General features: G+C 42.8%; 1 protein-coding gene across 4 annotated transcripts in view; it reads right to left on the bottom strand.

The window, feature by feature from the left end:
* Nucleotides 1-1788: 1788 nt before the first annotated feature.
* Nucleotides 1789-21474, bottom strand: part of FHIT (fragile histidine triad diadenosine triphosphatase) — a 629524-nt gene continuing 609838 nt past the window's right edge. For all 4 annotated transcript variants that reach the window (XM_075052559.1, XM_075052557.1, XM_075052560.1 and 1 more), the window contains 2 exons: nucleotides 11205-11308; nucleotides 1789-3639 (listed from right to left, as the gene is read on the bottom strand). In XM_075052559.1, the coding sequence (XP_074908660.1) occupies nucleotides 11207-11308 (102 nt within the window). In that variant the 3' untranslated portion in view covers nucleotides 1789-3639; nucleotides 11205-11206. The remainder of the gene's footprint in view (nucleotides 3640-11204; nucleotides 11309-21474) is intronic.

Genomic DNA, 21474 nt, shown 5'->3' with positions numbered 1-21474 from the left:
TTCTAAAAAATGGGGTTGGGAGAAAAAAGGGTGGGGTGCAGGGGGGAGTAGAAGAGGGTGCTGGAGGGAGCAGAAGAGGGTGCTGGAGGGACCAGTGGAGAAAATCTTCACCCTGAAATGCCAAGCCAAACACCCCTCTCCCCCCACCAAATCTTCCCCCACCAAATCTTCTTTTTTTTTTTCCCCCAAGAAGGAGAATTTTATTTTCCAGCCAGCTCTACTCATGAGTGATTGTGCAGAGCTAATGGGCTATGCCAAGCTGTGGTAACCCTACAGAGCTATTGGCAGGAGAGGTGGCAAGTTGGAGAGGACTACAAGGGAACTCTGCGTGATATTTTTTGATGAGCTGATTATTCAGAAATTTCACAAGAGCTGAAATACATCACTCTGTTCTGAAACTCACAGCCCTGCCAACACACAGGACAGCTTACATGTGCAGCAGCGTTTTCTCCTCCACAGTGCTGCTGGCCTGTACATTAGGAACCAGATGCAGGAGTCGGACAAGGCTTTTCGGCAGCCATCGACCACAGTGACAGCAAGAGATGGGGAGTGGACAGAAGGACACAGAAAGCTGAGACATATTATTTACTTTCATGGCTGTCACTATGTGTGTATTTGGGCTTGAAAGTTTTTCATTAGCTCCATGGGTACTGGGGCACTATGATTTTTCCTGCTTTAGAGCTAGGGTGTGAGATCACCCCCAGATCCCATGTGTATTCAGGTATTTTTATTTCAGGGGGTGCTCAGTCCCCAGTCACGTTTCAGGATGCTGTCACAAGCCAGGAGCTGGCCTTGACTCCCACCATCGCAGCCAGGAGCCTCCGTCTTCGATGTCATCCTGAGTCTGCAGCCAGGACAGGCTCCCACAGAGACCAAACGGTCATTTTCCCCCCTTTGCAACATTAATTAAAACCAAAACACCATGTTATTTGCCCACAGGCTCAAATGAGAGCCTGATACCTGGGGGTGGGGTGCATGTGTGCTGGGGGAGGTTAGAAGCAGCACAGAGCCTACTCCTAGCCTGGTCCTACAGAAGTCAGTGAAGAGCACTGTGGCTGAGCCACAGCTGTTTTGCTAATGAAAATAGAGGCACACAGGCACAGCCACTGCAGCCCCTTGGAGGAACGGCTCACTTCAGCGAAGCAAACTTTTAGTAATCGAAAAAGCCTGGGAAACTTGCTTGTGTATAAGGACAGGGAACAAGGGTCTGAGCCGTGTAACAGCAAGCACAGTTAGCTCTGTCCTGTTATGAAGCCACCCCAACAGGACCACTCGACTTGCACCATGTCCATCTGAGCCCCTGCACAGGTGATTTTTCCCCTGTTTTCTGCTTTCGGTGGAGGAGCTCAGCATTCTGCAGCATCCCCCAGCCCAAAGGCAAGCCCTGGGCATGACCCCAGCAAGGGCAAGTGGTTGAGGTTGGAAAGGACAAAGTTGGTTATAAAGCCCATCAATGCTTTCAGCACAGTGTACCCTCACATTTCCAGCAACTGCAGCACCCCGCCTGTGGAAAATTATAGGAAGTGTATGAATGATCCAGACACCATTCTCAAGGCTCAGGTCTTAAAAAAAGCAGGGGCTTACTCTACATACTGCTGCAGGATGTCATGTACTTCATGATCTGCCTTTTCTAATCTCTCCTTATCTCTCACTCCAATCCTTTCTCATGTCCCTCATCTATTGCAAATTCCCTTTTTAAGCTGGAGCGAAGCACATAAATATTTTCATGCTGCATAAATAGGTTGTTTTGTGCATAATGCCACAGGAGGCTTTTTTAAAAACAGGACCTTTAGTGCTGTGATAACGGCCTCCTCATTTACACAAATGAAATCTTTCATACAGCTCAGCACTCATCTGCTCTGCAGCCCCCATGCAAAATGGTTGGCGCAGCGCCCGCTCATCACAGGCTACAGAATTAATACAGAATATTCCATACTTAATAGAAAGCCATTGAGCATCAGGTTTGGAAATACCTTGCAAATGTAACTGATGCTCAGGTTTTCCTTTCAGTGCTTCCCTGGCAGCACAACCATTGTCTTCCTTCTGTGTGAAATCACAGCTACTTTAAACATTAAACTGCAAAAGGACTGTTCATGTTAGCCCATTTGCCAGCATCGTTGACCATCCTGTCTGCCCACCTTTTCTTCTCTGTCACTTATTGCCCCCTGACCTTCATTTCCTGTTTATTCAGCCCTTGTTCAGGGTCTAAAAAGTGCAGACACCATCAAAATGGACTTTTCATTTGCTCTGCATGGAAAAAGAAATAGCGTTACAATCTCTACAGTTTTTAAAAGGGCTAATGGAAGATATTGGTGGCCACATTGAGTCATGGTAAGTCTTTGAACCAAACTGGCTTTTCAGGAGCAATATTTTAACAGCACTACAGTAAAATCCGGAATCAAACATCAGTGATTTTGCTCTAGTGTTTCTATTTATATTTGACCAGCACAAAGACTTCAAACTAATGGACTGAATTTCTCTGCGGTATATAGCAGAGACAGACTTAGGGAAAATTATAAGAGATCATCCGTTGTGCATTTCGTACTTCTCAGGTCAGGTTGCAAACCTTTAGGACAGACTATTGTGGAGCATATTTATTTCTTCTGGACAGTGACCATGCTGTGCTGCCAGGCATGCAAAACACTGCCGGGCTCTGGTTTGGACCTGACCCTGACCTCCTCAAGCCTTCAGGTGGACGACTCTGCCCCCCTCAGCATGGCTCTTATTGAACGACTTGGCACATTTTATTTTCCATCCTGAGTTCAGGGGACACAGAAAGCTTTGGTTGTCACTTCCCCACAATTCAAGAGCAAGATTACTGGTGCTCTTTTCATGCATATCTTGCAGACTCATTTCTTCTCTCCTCCATCTGTTGTTTGACGACTTTTCCTTTATTACATGTTAGCAATCAACAACTAACCCATGGTGGGCTTCTTCCTGTGTGGGGCTCCAAACACAGCATTTCTTGCCAACGGAGCATTCCACATGGGTGGCTGCCACTCATGTTGTTTGTTGCTGCAAGCAGGACGTTCATGCCAGTCTAACCCTAATGTGATTACTGTGCCATTAGCAGCTTTACATATTAATTGATTTGCAGAAGTGTTTTGTATCACCTTAAGCTCCAGAAGCATTGTGATAATGCATTAAAAAGAAGAGAGAAAGGAAAGATTTTAGGAAGTGTTATATTTCTTGGTTTTTATGAGTTGTCATACTGCTAAAAGAGCTAAATTTTCTATGATATAATAGCCCACATACAATAACCGAATCAAAAAGCACAACATGGAGTAAACGCTTTGTAATGTACCTAAACACAGTAGCTACCTGATTTTGCTAGCAGTTTATTTCAATTTAGGCCAAGGGACAATTTAAAAAGATTCCTTCCCAAGTACACAATTCAGAAAAATATGAGTTACTACTCAGAGCAACATTTTGAATCAGTACTGTTAGTTGTCTTCACTGAAAACTCAACCTTGATGATATCCAAAGGTCCAATAAAATTTTTCATGGAAGAATCCCATATTTGTAGAACATAATAAAATTGTTCAGCTGCAGCTCCAGGGCCACTGAGAACTGGAGAATGAGGTCTTTCTTTCTGAGGAGTTTCTTATATCACAGGATGTTTTTCAAACACTTTGTTACCTAAGAAATATCAAACATAACAGATAGTTACATATAACAGTATCTTCGATCTTTCTTAGTAAGACAAAATGTAAGGCTGTTCATCGCTAACGAGTTAGGTGCTCATTAGTATGTTCCAACAGGAAACACTGAGAGCAATAGGCAAAAGGCAATGTTCAGTGTTAAATCCACACACAGCACATTTCAGCTTCTATTATAGCATGTGCGATAGAGAAAGGAGAAAATCCTTGCACACAACTATTCTAAAATTATGTATCAGAGCAAGAAAGAGGAGTATTTGTTTGATTTATTATCCACTTTTTCAATAAAGTTCACTTCCAAATAATACTAATGCCTGCCTTTCACATTGTGCTTTTCATTCCTAACTCACAAAGCACCCTCCAAAGGAGGTCAAGATCATTTTACAAAAAACAAACATGAAGTGAAGCCACCTCTGTGATGTCCCTAAGTAAGAGAGCACAGTTCCCAGCTCCGTTGACCGCTAGTCATAGGAACAAAGGATTAGAAAGGGCATCTTGTGTCATCAAATGCAGCTTCTTACTCTTCAAATCAATTTTGCTATAATAATCTCATGCAAGAATCTCTGGGGCGTGTGATCTCTTATATAAGCTCCTGCAAATACTCTTTCAAAATCATCATCTCTTGTATATCCTCATCCATCCTGACCCTGCGGTGGGACCCTACCTAATACCAAGGTATTACACACCAGTGATTTGGGACCATCACCCTGAAAATGCCCCCAGTCTCACACACTGGAGAACGAATGGGGTATTTCTTCTCATCTCTGTTCCAATTTTATGCATCTCTTGGTGGTCCACCCTAGTAAAAGACCTGTAGCAGGTGCTATGGCAGGCCTGGAAGGTGTTCCTGAAGCAGAGGAATAGAAATGCTGAGAGCCTGACAACTGCAGCCGTCTGCAGCTGTGAAAACTGTGTGCGAAATCCCTGCACAAACTCCTGGCGCAATTGTTATTGCAGAGTTAACTAGCGGCTTGCAGCTGCCCCAGGTACTAACACAAACAGGGCATTTGGGTTTACCCCTGCACATCCCTGTCCTTTTGTGTAGAGACTGACAACCTGGCAAACAATGGAGCCTCAAGTATGCTTAGCTCAACATACTTCCAATGTCCATCACCCCCTTCCTTTTTCAAATAACTACTTACCGGAGAAGTTGTTAATGCCTTTCCACCTACACAGCCTAGATACCGAAACTCACACAAAGGCAGCTTTCAAGCTTTGAGGTCACGTTCGAGTTGCTGGTTAGAGTGTCTCTCTGGGCAGTTCTATTAAGCAGCAGCAACAGCAATAGGACAACACGATAAAAACCTTTGCTAATAATTGAGTGTGAAGTGGGCTTTTTGCTTGGTATCTTCAGTTTTGTACCTTCGCTTCAGAGCATGTTTAGAGCTGGCTTCAATACTCAGAAAATTATTTCAGCTTATTAAACACAAAGCTGTTACCCAACTGTTAGACAAGGGCACGGCCCCTGAACTCGCTTCCTGGGGCTGCGCGCGAGGCTTGGATCCTTGCTGCTGTAGTGGCTGCAACTCCCCAACCGCCCACTTCTTTGTGTGATTGTCTTTTCTCACTGAAACATATGTTTCCCCTTTTGATGGCATTTTGAGCAACAGTTTCCATTGTATGCCCCTCTTGACTGACAGTTTGATGGCAGCCTGTAAATTACTTGGCACGTGTTTTGTGAATCTGCTTGAAGGAAGGTCTGGCTGCTTAGTAAGTGCATTCTTTTGCAGGTTTGGGGGCAAGAGATTAGCACCATTTTAGCACAGGTTTGGGTATAGAAGTACTTGACCACAGTTGATACCATCCTTATTTGAAGCTCAGCATTGTCCTATACCTTGATTCTTTTATCCCAGCTCCTGGGACACAATGTCCATCAGTTATGCTCGGCTTTCCCCATTTTCTTCTCATGCAATGCGACACACACAAAGCTTAATAATGAGTCAAGAAGGGATCAGGCTGAAAAGACTTGGTGTTTGACAGACAGCCCAGGTAAGCATTCAGGCTGCCGGATGTGCAAGTTAAGAGAACATCTGGCCCTCTGTCAGCTTTCTTTGCTAACAGTAACGCATTTGCTGCTTTGCCTTTATGTGGTACAATCTTGCCTGTGTCTCTGGCCATGATGTTTCTACTGTAGCTATAATTACAGGATCCAAGCAGTGCTGTATGGAATTCATGTACTCTTTACAGCTGAATTAAACGGTCACCTATAGGGAAATGGAAGTCCAGAGAATGAGGTGTATAACTTTCAGCACAGTACTACTTCGAGCCTCAAAATAGAGCCCTGGAATAGGTGTGAGGGGGACATTACGTTTATGGTGTCCTCGTACGAGAGGAAGACATTTCACTTATAACTAACTCTATTGCAGTTTTGTTTTCCTAAGAATAATGATACGCTTCAACCAGAAAAATAATCAACCTCAACGCTGAGGCTACTGTGCATTAGCACATCACATTTATTTGGGGAAGCCTTTTGCCCTGAGCCTTCTAGGGTGGGTATTACTGCTGTACACAGTCACCGCACTTCTTCTGGCTGTTTACATCTTCCCTTGAAGAGATAATTTAATTCCTGTGCATAAACCTTCTCCCTGCTGCAGAGGTGGTGGGTCTGGATGTTTTACACTTCAAAAATACCAGTAAGGGCCAGATTATGTTTGTCTATTGGATTTCTGTTGATATTAACTTTCCTTGCATTCCATTGAAATGACAAAAAGATTACTTTATATCTACTTAGCGCAGAAAAAAGAAAATTTGGGGTGAAAAAGCATAGATCCTATGATCTGATCCATCTTCTCTTTGCTATTTCCAACTACTTAAAGCATAATGTCACACTGAAATGCACACTTGGAGCGCTGCATTCTCTTCTCCTGACAGATTGTTATGATGCTTTCCAAGGTGACCTTCATAAAACATTTCTTTTGAAGCTTATATTTCACTCTCAGGTCATAATAGTTTCACACAGACAAGCAAACCGTCAGCTCCTGCTTTCTAATTAATGGTTCTTGGAGGCTTCTGAGTGGGGATATAATTAATAGCACTTAAGTCTGGAGTGCAGAGAAATCTATAGCTGATTACTAGGATGTGTATTTACTCAGGGATTATATGCAAACAGCTCCTAAGTGCAGCCATGAACAGCTCTCCACAATGCTCTCTGGGAAGTCCCTGGGACCAGGCACCACCTTGAGCCTAACTCCAGTGTAAGCACTCAAAAAATTGCCCTGCTTATGAAGTGAGGCTCTGAAACTGAGGGGTGCCTGCCTGCTGTACTCTTTCCCCTGTTCCCATTCCCCCTACCAGCATCCACAGCATGTTGTATTTTGTATGACTGCATGATGATTCTGCTTACCAACAGGCTGCCTACAGCGGAGGAACATCTGTTGGAGAAAATACCTCCCTCTGACCACGTCTGTGTTGTCACTGTGGCAGCCACGCAGGGGACAACCTGCTCTGTGGTCCCCACTGCATGGCATGTGTCCCAGACCCAGTCTGTGGATCCACTGCAAGACAGTCATTACTTTGTGTTTTTATTCAAAGTACCAGAAATAATAGGAGAGCTTTTCTTACAGCAAAGCAACCGAAGAAGAGTGTTGCGAGTGAGCCATCTTGTCATACTTGCCTAAATTTAAGGAAAGTGATGGGATTGTTCTTGTGCTCACTCTCATGCATGCAGCATGGGTTGTCAGAGGTGCTAGAGCAAAACCAGATGCGAGCCAAATTGCCAGTTTAAATTCCCTCTGGTCAGCTGCTGCTAACAGTGGTAAATTCCCTGCTGAAGTCAATAGAACAGCACCTTTTCACACATGCTGAGATCTTGGTGCAGAAGAGGCAGCTGTGAGGCAGGATGAGTGCTCTCAAAGAATGCGATCACCTCTCTTTCACAGTGGGGTGAAAAAAAAAGGAATAAAATTCATATTCTTTGACAAAGTTGAAAAGATTATATTCTCCAGAAACGTTGCCAGACTGGGGATGAAGGGAAGAACTGACATCAGAAATCCTGTGCAACTGCGCAGCACACATTATTTGGAGAGATTTTAAAATGAATTTTGCATGTGGAATGACACAAAATATTCAGATGGTTAAGCAATTAAAAGCTATTGAACATTTGTAACTCAAAAAGCACTAGGCAACAGAATATCACTGTCAACCCCTTTATGCAAAGGGACATTTTGACATTGTACTTAAGACTGACTACTTTTCTAATGGCATAAAAGTGTTACTTCAGTTATGCATAAAATAGGAAAACTTCTACTGAAGCTTGTGGAGCCTGGTTCTTTCTTCAGAAACAACACCACAGAGTGAAACTGCCTTTGAAGAGAAACATTTTTCGTATACTATCTGAAGGTTAGTAACTCTTTTAATCTTTAGCCTTTTTGCTGGCATGTGTAATTTAAAATGCACAAAACAGACTATCAAAACACTCACCCAGCTATAGATAGTTAGAAAATTTAAAAGGTGCATCTGAAAATAGGCTTGGAAATTAAGATGCTGCATCAAGTCTTGCTCTTTGAGTAAGGACTCTTTCCCCACAGATCCACCTCAAAGTGCAACCAGTTATCAAGCACAGCTGACCATATGACAGCCAGCCCTGAACAAGGAATGGCTCCTAAAGAGGTCAAATCTTGGTGCCACTAAGTAAGAGAGTGACTAACTGGAGCACCAGCATGTATTAAAAATCCTGTCCACAGAAAGGTTTTTCTCCTTTTCTTGTCCTCCCACATGAAGTTCTGCTGAACTTCAGCTCTGCAGACACAGCACTGTGAGCAGCCCCACAGAGCCTGCACATGATGAGGGGGTTCAAGAAGTGACAAGTCCTTCAAACGAGATGGGATACAGTGGCACGGGGACATTCACTGAAAGACCAGAAACATGTGCAAAACACAAATTCACTCACTGATTTCAGTTTCAGCTGCTCTAGGCAATTGTACACATGAATCAATTATTTTAAGACAAATATTTTCTCAAGGGTGTAAACTTTGCAAGGCTAAATGGGGTTCATTTCTTTAAGCAAGTGGCTGGATATTTCTGATCATCTAGGGACTGGTGTAGAAGCACTCAGCTGTGGCTACCCAACCAGCCAAGAGGGATCAGCACCAGCAAACGTAGCAGGGAGAGAATCAAGAGCTTCTTGCCTTTTTCAAGTATTTCTTAGGAAAAAGAAAAGTCACCTGCAAGTTCTTCTTGATCAGATAGTCTATAGATACAGGTAAAAGGTCCTACTGTACCTAGTCAAGTCATATAGGAGTTGTGACAGCTGGGGAAGGACTTGTGATAAATGTAAGCGTAGCTGGAGAAGCTCTGAAACACAGCTCAGTCTGTCCAGGCTAATCTAGCTGAGCTGGACTTCTTTGAACAAAACACTTCAGTAGAAAAATAATGCATGAGGCCTTAAAAATTGCTATTTATTGGCTCCAGAACACCCACATGCAGCTCTTTCTGACATTCCCTGTGCTGCATGAGAAAACTCAAGTCAAATCGCATCCAGGTAAACTTATAAATGACAAAATAAATCCTTTGTAGGTGAAAAACAAAAATAGCTTTGAAGAGGGATGCATATAACCTTGTTAATTTGCCAAAAGTTTTCAATCTTCATCACTTCAGAAGCAAGGTTAAGAGAGTAGATGAAGGTTGAGAAATTCAGAAGGTGCTTGCATATACCTTTATCTCAGGTTCAGAGCCTTAAACCTCAGCAGAAAAACAATGTCAGGGAGAAGAGATTGACAGTGATGCCTTGTGTTGGGAATCAAGGGTTGGAAGGACTGTCTGTACTAGGCAAAATACTCTCATGATAATGATGCCAGTAAGATTTAATTTACCAGTCTGTTCTAGGAAAGGTAATGACCTTAATGTCATGGGGAACTTATCAAGAGGTCATCCATGCAGATACACACTGATTTATTTTCATAATAAATGGAAATAAAAGTCCAGCCACATGAATTTGCTTGCAGGAATGAATTTATACCATCTATCCAGCTTTGCATTTAGTACCAGAAGAGCCTAAGAACATTTTATTGATATGCGGGGATTCAATTCCAACCCCTTTGAGAATCTCCGCAGAAAAGCATTTCAAATTCATTTCTAACCAGACCAAAAAAATTCCCCCCAAACCTACCAAATATATAATGGGGAACAACATCACATTGGAATAGGAATGCACCATTTTATCCTAAGTAGCATTCATTTGCTGTTGTGCTATAGATGAAGTACTACATAATGCCTCTGTTAGTAGAGAAGAGTGCTTACATATGCATTACCTAAGGATATGCTCTTTCTGGCTGAGTAATTCATTTTTGAGAAGCATATTTCTGAGAAGGTGAAAAGTGAGTGTCTAAATACAAATCCATCAGCCACTGTGGAAACCTGACAGTGTAGTCCCAACCCTGGAGGTCCCTAGGTCCCAGATGCTGAGGACAGGTTTCCTTCACAGATGGGAATTCTGTGTGTTACACAGCTTTCTCTGCGCCAGTCCACAGAAGCATTGGCACAGCTAATTTGGCTGGAGAAGACAAGAGCATGGTCATCATGCAAGAAAAAATGGAAAGGAAAAGAGTCCGATGAACTAGCCCAAATGGCGACGACAGAATGGCACAGGAGACGAGAGCTGCCACATAAGTGTGCCACGCACACTGTGTAGTTTAGCTCAAGATTTCTCAAGCTGGGCTGCAAGCAGTGAGTCACAGGCAGAGAGGAGGGATATTTATGGGATTTCAGGTCTTCAGAGGAAAAAAATATGAAACAGTCAGAAATGACAGAGAAATGAGAGTGCTGGATGATGGCAAACAACATATGGGGAACAGGGGAGAGGGAGCTTTTGGCATCGTTGCTGCAGCGTACATCCCAGCGTAACTCATATTGATCTCCGGGGGCCAGTTCATTTCTACTGGAAGAATCTGGCTTCTGGGACTCCAGGTATAAAATGAAAAACTCTCAATTTCTAGAGCACCAATGTCAGTGCTTGCCAAGTGTTTTCTCTTTTCTATTCCTCCCTGCAAATCTTTTTTTTTTCTTTTAGGGCCAGTGGAAAATTTAGCAGAACAGGCAGTTTTCCAGCAGGCTTAATTTTGAAAGCGAACTGATCAGATGATTTAAGATTTGACAGATACAGTTAGCATTTGCTTATCCACTCTATAGTCTGAATTCTGCTGGGATTTTGTAGGTATAGATGCATATGCATATCTGGGCGTATACAGACACACCAGGTTTTAGCTCTTCATAGAGGTACCAAGGCTATTTTCTGTTCTAAAAACAGAGGGAGGATATGTTAGGTTAGACATTCCTCTTAAGTAACTGCTGATGATTCTGATTTCCAGATACATTATTTTTTTCCTGTCTGGAAACTAAATGCTCTAGGATGGTGCTGATTTGTTCAAGAAGGAGCATGTTATTTCAGACACTGCTGGAGTGCTGCGTCCTTTTGGAAACAACACAAACCTAAGAGCTTTCATTTCTTTTGTTCCATTCTACATATTGCCTGTCTGTCCTGAAGAAGCCTATGGAGGCTTGAACAGAGTTTGGGGTGTTGCACGAGTAAGTTAATGTACAAGTCATTACCTCTAGTTTTCCTGAAAATACTTCTTCAGAATTGCTGCTTCAGCTGCCATTTCTTCTTCTGTCCTCCACTTGTCAGGGCAATCCTCTTTGTCATGTCGTTGCAACTTTTTTGAGAGAGGAAGAAGAGAAAAAAAACCAACAGTCTGTTGATATTTTTTTCCAGTTTTATTGTCAAAGTCAGGGCATACCTCTATGCAACCAATCTAACTATTCCACGTGTCTGTGGGATGCAGGGACCTGGTGATGAAGGGTGAAGGTTACTAGTTTAGAGCGGTGACAGTAGTTAACCGGCTCTGATGGATTTATGATGATAACACAAGGTGCCAGGTTGAATGATAGGCAGTGACAGAGTTCACCTTTGTGAGTTGATGGTCAGATACCTTGCAAGTCTTTGACGCAAAGCTGGTAGGTAGGGTAATAGGATAACAAACACACTCAGGTATTTTGAAGTGCCCATTACATCAGTGGAGTGAGCTAGGCAGAAGCTGCCTAGACACCTTGTCAGTAATTCACGTAAAATTTTCTCTCCGGCTTTTCCTCTGCCCATGGGGCCGCCTTTCCCATCAAAGACCTATTGTGATAACAAGGCCTTGTTGCAGCTGTTTCCTACCAGCAGTTTATATCTGTAGTTTTCAGAAGAGATTCATTCCCTCACTGCACGCAAGTTATTAGTCCTTCCTTGCCCTTGTTGAAAGTGAGACACATCCCTGGTTTAGAAACAAAACCTGTTATTTTAAGTGTAACTATGTTTCATTGATAATTTACTGGGAAAAAGATCAAAAGTATGTGAAACATTTAATCTTTGCATCTAGCTTGCATAATATGCCCACGAAAATAAGTTCCCATATGCAGTAAGTATTAAGTGATATTATCCCAGACATGTCAATTACAAATACATCCTTTGTCTCTCCAGAAGGGAGAAGCTGATAGTTTTGCTGCTCTCCAGAAGGGAGTTCTATTTTATGGTAAATATAATGTGCCAGCACTTGAGTGACTATTTGTACACGTGTCCATTCAAAGAATACCTGACACTCATCAAGGCAAGACTACATTTACAACAGACAGCAGAAACATTTTCATTAACAGCTTAAGTATTCAGATTTTCAGTGTGTCTCTAGGTACAGAGCACAGCACAGATTGTATTAATGGCATCAGTGCTTCTGAGGAAGATTATAATATCGACTTTTTGTTAATGTCACAAAGTTGGAAACTAATGAATTTGCACCTTTTATTCCTGGACAAATTTTAGTACAGAAGATGAAGCAGTGAAAAAACAAAGATGAAGCAATATTGAACCTGCTAAGCAAACTGCATTACTGTATATGGCATGTTTAGCAATAAACTAGGATTGTTAGCATACATCCAACTCACAAATACTTTTATTTGTGCTGTGTTTTTCCTACTCTGAATTTTGCTGCCAGCTATAGTCCTCTGTAGTTTTACATTCTGCAGCACAGATTTCTTCCTGCTCAGCAGATGAAGCTGCATTAGAAAGTTATTTCCTTTCATGCCAATACAATACAGTAGCTGTAGGCAAATTAAACTGTATTACTGTTCGACTAGTAGAGGACTAATCTTCATTGTTACATTAGCTCTAGGTGTGTTATAAATCCATCTTGTAATAATGCTACAGAATTATAGAGAAAAATTTAAAAGCCAGGAACCGGTACAGCGTGTACACTGTCAACACGCATCGGCTGTGCCCATGTGCCTGGTCTCACCCACTGTACACACCTATACAGCGTATAGGTACCACAGCTGAGCTGGCAATGAGCGGGAGTTATAGGAAACAGCATACATCATCCTGTACTTCCCATGGACTGCGAGCACTTAGATGCACCAGGACAAGCCAAGTGGTGGTAAATCAATTATCTGTCTGAGGTGTGAGCTGTTTTTCTAAAAAAGCAATATCTTGCTCATTTGACCTAGCATCAGCAGAAGATACAGCAGGCAACAGCTAGAAGGCAAGGGAGGGCAGCCCCGGTTCCTCAAGGTCTCCTTGTTTAACCTGCAAGAAGTGCTTTTAGGGACGTGATTTGGCTGCTGTTCTCCCTTGCTATCCTGTTTCTGCACGACCCAGGTGAGAGCTGACTCCAGGAAGAGACTAGTAAAGTGAGGACTTGACTTGTAGTTTTTATTTTTATTTTCCCTGTTCAAAGAAACTGAAGTGAACAGTATTAAGGAGGCATATCCTGAAGTGGCTGCTGCTGTTGTCTAAATTAAAACCGTGTGAAGTCACAGACCGTGGTGACTTCTCAAAGCTGGCAAAGGAGAAGGTTTATTTTGCTACATAACTGCTAACCTTTAAAAATAATCAATCTTTGACTGAAGGTTAAAACAGATATATGGGGAGCAGCAATAAATTCTGAAACTTGCCTGGAAACCCAAACTACTTCAGCAGCGCTGGCTCCTGGTACACAGCTCGCAGTACCACCCAGCAAGCCCCAGCCTGGCGCGAAAGCACTCAACACAGCCTTGCTGTGCTCTGCCACGGCAGGCGTTCACACACCTCTCGTACTGAAAAGATGTATCCGCATTTTGTAGACACGCTGGTTATGACGAACAACAGACTGCAGTGTTAAATCACTGCCACGGCCAATGTATTCATGGTTCAATTGACTTATAGATGAATATTATTTCAGTATAAAATTGCTATGTCTACCCGAACAGGATCCCAGGACTATTTTGCGTTCAAACCTCTTACCATGTCGGTAATTTCTGAAGTGCAATAAGCAATTATCACCCCAATGCCACTTAGTTTCTGATATTATCTAACCACCACTGTAGAGATTTGGAAAACTGTCTCTGGTGGCTGCCTACCCTTCTTTGCTACCACTATCCTGCAGCTCCAGTACAAGCCAAACCATATAGCTAACCACTTTGAAGCGCAATAATTAAATTACGGATAACCTTGCTAGATGATGTTCTAGATGCTAAACATTATGGAGGTTCAAGATCAACAGTACCAATAAATGGAAGTCAAATAAATTAAGGGCTGCTGATACCATGTCTAGCTCAGGCATTCTATCCACAAATTAACAAAGGCTGGAAAGCACAATGCAGGCACACCTGTGCACCTGCCCAGTTCTTCAAATCTTCTCTTAGCATCTGCTGGTGGTCTCCAATGGTGACAAGATATCATGATCATGGATAGATTTGGTCTCACCTGGTTATTTCATATGTTCTTATGTAAGGTGCTTTTCAACCAGATCTCCATGTGAGGGCCTCTGTAAGCAAAAACTACTTTATTTATACCTTTTTTTTTTTTTAAAAAAAAAAGAGGCTAAGACAGGCTCCATAGTATTTTCGCTGAGTTGTAAAGCCACTTTCAGGAAAGAAGAACATACATATTTCAGTATTAAATTGTATTGATTTAGAATTCGGGTAGGAAACAAACGTAACGGTTGATACTTGTTTCTAAGGGACTTCTGTGCCTTGGAGTGTGTTCTTATTCACATGCACATCCAAGTCCCAGCTGTGCATCTTTAAAAACATCTGCTATTGAAAGTTTGGATTATACAGGAGAAGCAATACTCTCTTGCACCTGGAGAACACTCCAAGGTTCTGCTCAAACTAAAGGGAAGAAAATACCTCTATTTGCCAGCTATCCATCCGTAAAAACTAGTGATTTCCCCTTGTGTTTTCTCCAATCAGACAGAAAAAGCTGGAGAACTTGAGCTGACATCCATACTCAGATATATCCAAACACAGACTAGCTTGAAGTCTGTGGTACTTTCTATAGAAAAATTCTACTTCTGCAAGCTCTGAACACACACACACACACACACACACACACCCCCCGGCCCCGAAATCTTATCCAGAGCCCCACATCATCTGCCTGACATGATTTTCTGAGAGAGGTTTTGCCCAGATTTCCCTGGACAATCTGAATAGAGGTGGAGATTGACTGATCCACATCTTCTCAAAAACACTTTGACTGCCTTCTCTGCGGTTCCTGGAACAAGGCTTCCATATTACCCAAAGGCCCCTGAACAACAACTGTTGCCCCTCTTGCAATAAACTCTTCTAGAAGAAACCGCTCACTTTCAGAATCCCTTCCTAAGCAAATGCATGCATTTCCAGTTGTGATAAGTAGCTGCTATTTCAAGTGAGATGAAAATACCACATGATGAGGTTACCAGTCACTTCTGTGCAAAACACTGAAGTAAAGGGGACAGATTTTGCCCAGGGTCTTCCAGGGACATCCATGGGGTGATGGGACCAGCACCAGGGGCTTTTGCAGAGCTCTGCAGGCACACCAAGCTCTCCTGACAAGTGCTCTTTGGTGGGTAGCAGACGACTTCTTGTCTCCCCTGAAGCCCAGGTCTCCGTAGACATGGAACAAAAGTGCAGGGAAACACAGTCTCTTCCCAGCAACGTTATGGTAATGTTGGCCAAAGCTGGCCAAATACAGGCTGTAATTTACAATCCCTACACTAAGTGAAAGAAAGAAGAATTAGGAAGTTATAACAACAACAAAAGGAAAAAAAAAACAAAACCAAAGCTATAAGTTTCGGGTGAGCCTGGCAGGAACAGAGACGATGAATACCAAACTACAAGGGATGGGTCTCCATGGTGTTTTATACTGACATGAGCTCCATCCTCAACTCTAACCAAATCCTTCCCTTCCAGGTTGCACCCCAAAAAGGAAGCAGCATTTCTGGGTATCCGGACAGCAATTCCTCCTGCAGAACATGGCATAGGGGCTGGGAGGGGGGTCTGCTTACATGCAGCATTGCATTGCTGCAGTCCAGAGTGCGTACCAAGGCACAGACAGGGCAGGTGGCCGTCTATAAAACCTTTTCTGTAGAGCTCCGAGCTAGTCACCATCTCAAAACTGCTGGTACTTGGCCTGTTTTCATAAGAGAAAGGTGATGCAAAAGCATCACACCAGATACACAAGATGTTCTACTGCAAAACTCTGATAGCCCCAAATTCTCTGCAGCCAAACCTGTTGTTGTATTACAGGAGTGTCTCAGAAGCACAAGCATTAACAACAAGGTAAGCAACCAGGTCAGCGTAGCTCAGATAACTCCAAAAGGAGAGGAGAGGATGAAAGAGCATGCACATTTCTTTTAGACAATTTCTATTATGCTAACTTTTTCTTTTAATATTCTGAACAAGCACCAAGACACACATTAGTCAATTCTCTAATCGCAGTTGCCCAGCAAATTACACACTGTAGCTGTTCAACATTCTTCAAGCACTAAGGCTCTTGTTTATAACTTAGTACATCTTCTTGCCTTGCAGTACAAATAAATGCACTATTTCTAAGATATGCCCTTCTTCAAGCAGATCATTACTGATGTCTGACTTCTTGGGCTTCCTGATAAATTATCCTCTTCTTTCACCTCAAGCAGAAAATGCTCTTCCACCAATAATCTATGACTGTCAGTCTTGATTACTTGTAAACAGTGGAGCTCTTTGAATATTTCTGCTTGTGAAAAGTGTTCATTTTCTCACTCATGTCTCCCAGTGTGAGATGCTGGCAGACCTGACAGCTGTGCTTTATGTTATTTTATTAAAGTTGTTAGTGCTGCAGAACGGTCTATGTTTTTATCACTGCAATTCTTAAGGGAAATGCAATATTGTTTTATAACACATTCGCATTGGGAAACCTCTCCTTCTTGCCCTTTGCAGTGGAGCCCAGAATTCTCAATGCAGCAGACTATAGGGGACCTGGGTCTATGACTAGCTGTTGTTTGAAGAAACATCTATATTATGGTTTGTTTTGCTTATGCCATAACACCAGCAGAAAAGCAACCTGTGATGATATAGAGCACTAGCCAAAAGTATTGGGGGAAAAAAAAGCTTTTATGGTAGTTAGCACTATTCTCACTCCCCGTGAATATTTACTGTTGATAGTTAAGAGTTTATAACTTCCAATGCATTTAACTAAAAGAAAAATTATAGTGATGGAGAGTAATTACGACAAACTGCAGCAACACAACAAAACTCAGCTGTTTCAGCAATGATAAAATATAATATTATCAAAACCAGCAGCTAACAAAAAAAAGAACGATTTTTTTGCCAGGAGTTTGGATCAGATATTAGGCATTACTTGGCTTCTGGTGTTCACTGTTATGAATACCAACCTTGGGATACCCAGGCATCTTTTCCGTACTCAATTCCCACACTTGGGTGAAATCTGCAGACTGATATTTCAGCATCAGATTAACATGTGAACCATGAGGAGGCTGAAAATCTCATCTCCCTCCAGTGGCAACCCTTATCCAGAGACTAGAGACAAAAACATTCCCAGGGCTGCTACACGTACATCTTCCTCCAACTCCCTTACGGACCCGGAGCCACGTGATGAACACACACCCACAGCACATCCCTGCCCCTGTTCTTGTGCTGCAGCAAGCAGATGTGGTTGGGCTTCGTCCCGAGCATCCCACCATGTGGGAGAAAAACTTGAGGACTGAGCTGGCTATGGCTCCTCAGCCCTTTGGTGATATAAGGACCTCCCGGGCCTGGTTGTGACTTCCAGCCATCTGAGCCTCCTCTTGTATCGCTCTTACATCAACTTAACACCAAAATTGCCTCCTTTGCCCTCTTCTCCCTGGTCTTGTCCTCCTTGCTCTTTTCCCCCAGTGCTTGCTTTCCTTTCACTTCTCTTCATATTCAGCTTATATCCTCATAGTAAGACTTCATTTCCACCCCTCCCCACAATGTAATTAAACGTGACATTTACTGCTATTATCTGTATCTCCTGCTACACTCCATCCTTTCTTCACCCTCTGCTGTCTTGCTGAAGGGAGCATGAGCTTTTTGGCAGGCAGCCTCCTCTGCCAGTCCGTGCCTCCTGTCTCCATCCCATTTGCCTTCAGTTGTGGTTGGAGCCTCAACTTGACTAGCAATATAAAATGAAAGAATAAAGAATGAAATGCAGCAGTTTCACAAAGCAACTTCTCAAGGTGCTGCAATCACATAGCCCTAAATCTTGTTTTACCTACCTGGGGGTAATCACTGCAGGAGCTCCCAGCCCTGGGCATGCCCCAGCTGGGTATCTCCCCCCTGCAAATGCTCCGGGAAGGAAGGCAAAAACACAGGCAGAGAACAAGCACGACATGCTCCCCCTTGACCACCTAAGGGACCACCTGCAAGATATTGTGTTAAAACAGTGCAAGAGGCCTGGCTTCCCCCCATCAGCCGCCATGGGATCAGGACCTGTTTCGGAGCCCTTTTTGCCATTGCTCCCACTCTGCAGCCTGAGCAGCTCAGGCAGTTCAGCACTTCCCGCATCTCTGGACCTGTCTCCATATTTAATTACAGCTACGAGACTGCTGTAATTTAATCGCTCTAATTTACAGTGAACACTGCAGAAAAAACCCACATCCTATAATTTTCTCATCTGCTGACTTTGCTTAAGATTCTATATCATACTGCTATCTGCATTTGCATGAATCGGAAATCCCTGATTTTGGGGTGGTTTTGACTTGCCGCATTAAATCTGAGTTATTTAAGGAGATGGAGAAGAAGCCCAACTTGCCTGCATTCTGTATGAAACACAATTTTTTAACTATCTACTGGAAAAATCCTTCTCCAATTGTTCCTCCACTTCTGCATGAAATATGCTGCTACCCCACAGCTGCTGATTTTACTGCTGCAAAGCATATATTCCATTGGAAATCTCAGTTTATTAAAGCTGTGTTTTAGAGTGGTGGGTTTTTTTCCTCCTATCGACTCTTTGTCATGGTGACTGCAAATATTTTTTCAGTTTTATTGTTGTGCTTTGGGGAAAGACTTGAACCTCACACTTCACGTGGACGTATGAATAACTGCACCCTTTTTAGCAAAGCACTTAGATGAAGAGAATTTTGTGGAAACACACATAAAGGTTAAATAAAACCCTTAAGCATATGTGTTTAAGTGCTTTGCTAAAATAAATGCTGCAAACACTAGTTGTTAACAATTCTGCATACAAAAATTGATAAGAAAAAAAGAAATATAAGAGGCATCCTAAGAAATTTGCTTTTGAAAGTAAAGAGACAAGTAAGCCCATGAGCAGAACAATGGTTGTATAGAAAACACATTCGCCGCTCGGCGAAATATGTAGATTGCACTCTGAAGAGCTTAAATCTTGACAGACTTCCAGTTTGGCTCCAACTGAGATAAAATTCTTGGAAAGTGAGCACATTACAAAGGAGATACTTGAAGGAATACCCACTGGGGTAAGAAGTCCTGCCAAAGACTTGGAGAACTGCTATTTACAACCTGATATGAACCCAGGCAAGAATCTAAAGGTGTTTGGATACATTTTCACCATGCCCATTATCCTCCTAGTTAGCAGATAATGTTATAAACACCTCTGCAGTCTTCCTCACCTGGGAAGAAAAGGTAGATGACTCTGGGGAGCTGCCTAATGGCATTGGCTAGAGAAGGCACTGAAGAGAAATGTGTTGCATGGAGACCTGGGTAAGAAATGGCAATGTCATCAATGTGATAATGTTGGAGGAAATGTTATCCTGTGTGCACAGCCTGCCATGCAACATTACTCATTTGGAAAAAGGCTATTTTTAATCAAGAAAAAGCACTTTAATCAAGGATAGAGTCAGTGATTCAAAAATTTCATGCAGGTGCATGTATTACTTGACTGAAAGCCTTTTCCCAAAAGGTCAGAGCTGCAGAGTGATGTGCATGTCCCGCTCCAAGAGCAGAGATAACCTCGAGGCACCTGTATCAGGCTGATGTATTCTGGCTCCCGACACAGGGAGTTTCAAAGTCAGAACTTCCCCTGCTAATCTTCTTAACTTTAGACAAATATTTGCCATACCCTGAGCACACTCAATAAGATTCGTGACGCGCCAAGGAAGGCACATGTGTATTAGGGAGGTTGATTTGGTTTATTTGTTTTCTTTGTATTTTTTCTGCCAGCACAACGGATAACAGCTGCAGGTCCTATGGCATTGGCACAGAGCCGGTTCAGTGCGCAGGGGGACATGAGTGTGCCCCCGTCCCCTGGGGGAACTTCACTCTCCTCGCCACATCTCTGGGAGTTGCAGGAAGAGCCCACAAAGGTCAGAGCAAAGAGCAGATCTCTTCTCTGGGGAATTAGCTTATTCCTATTAAACAAATCCCAACCCCCACCAACAGTTTCTGAAATTAAGAAAACATTCAGTCAATGTGTCCCAGAGTAACTCATCCTCCAAGTCACTCTCTCCACTGACTGTAGGAGGATTTTAAGGAGACTTCAGATGTCTAAAATGACACATAGCCCATGCTTGAGGTAAGCCAGTGGGGTTTCAAATCCTGCTTTTGTGTGTGCTTCTCATGGGACCCCTCAACTGCCAACAGACCTTCCCAGGATGATTCTGTCTGCTTTCCCCACAGCCCTCAGGATCACAGCACTCCTGGATGAAGCTATATCCTCAGGATGGCCTTTTGTCCTAGGTATTCCTCAAATACTTCTTTAGCTTTCAGCCTTGCACACGCAAGGCTACCTCACCTCCGAGATTGCCTCCCTGGGATTTAAGCAGCCAATACCCTCTAGTAAGTAGGTACTAAAATAGGTTGAGGAATAAATTGCTCTCATTTAACATTCACTCTGAAAAATATGGCTGCATTTATTATGCAGCATATTGTTTTATATACTGTTTTGTTATAATAAGTCATGTTTAAAATGTCATGACATTTAAATCAACAGCAGTAAGGGGGAAATGCTGAAAAAGAGCAAGATGATCAAAAAGGATTTGAAAAATCCTGGTGAAACATTATGGGCCAAACACCCTCATTAAAGTAAAAACAAAGTCACAAGGGAGCTTAAAACTCACCTATGAGAAACCCACTGTAGAGAAACCCACTCTGCCCCTCCAGGTCTCTGTGTCACGGTGGTTGTCCCAAGGTGCAGTGGCCGAGGAGTGGGTGCCACCACCAGCTGGGCACTTGGAGCTGGCCCTGGCCAAGGCACTCAGGCACCTGCAGCAAAGCCCTTTTGGTGCTCTGCATCCCTTGGCAGGTTTAGCCTTTCTCTGCGCTGCCCTTTGCCACTGAGCCACTGCAACACTCTGGAAAACTCTACTGAATATGTCCTTGGAACTTGTTAATGCCATTTGTCTCAGTGAGGAGCTTTATTTCAATGCCTGTGCTAAGTTATATGAATGAACTTTACATATAATATAAAAGCCTACTTTAATGTGGCTTCATAGCCTTTGAGGAGACACAGAGACTATCTACCACAGATGATCTACATGCATAATGGCAGATTTTCACCAGAAAGACCTTTAATGTTAAAAAGAAAATAGCTCAGATCAGAGGAGCTACTCTG

This window comes from Buteo buteo, chromosome 21 (assembly GCF_964188355.1).
Source record: "Buteo buteo chromosome 21, bButBut1.hap1.1, whole genome shotgun sequence".
Classification (NCBI taxonomy): domain Eukaryota; kingdom Metazoa; phylum Chordata; class Aves; order Accipitriformes; family Accipitridae; genus Buteo; species Buteo buteo.
Note: the sequence above shows the minus strand (reverse complement) of the source record. Positions and strands in the feature narration are given on the sequence as shown.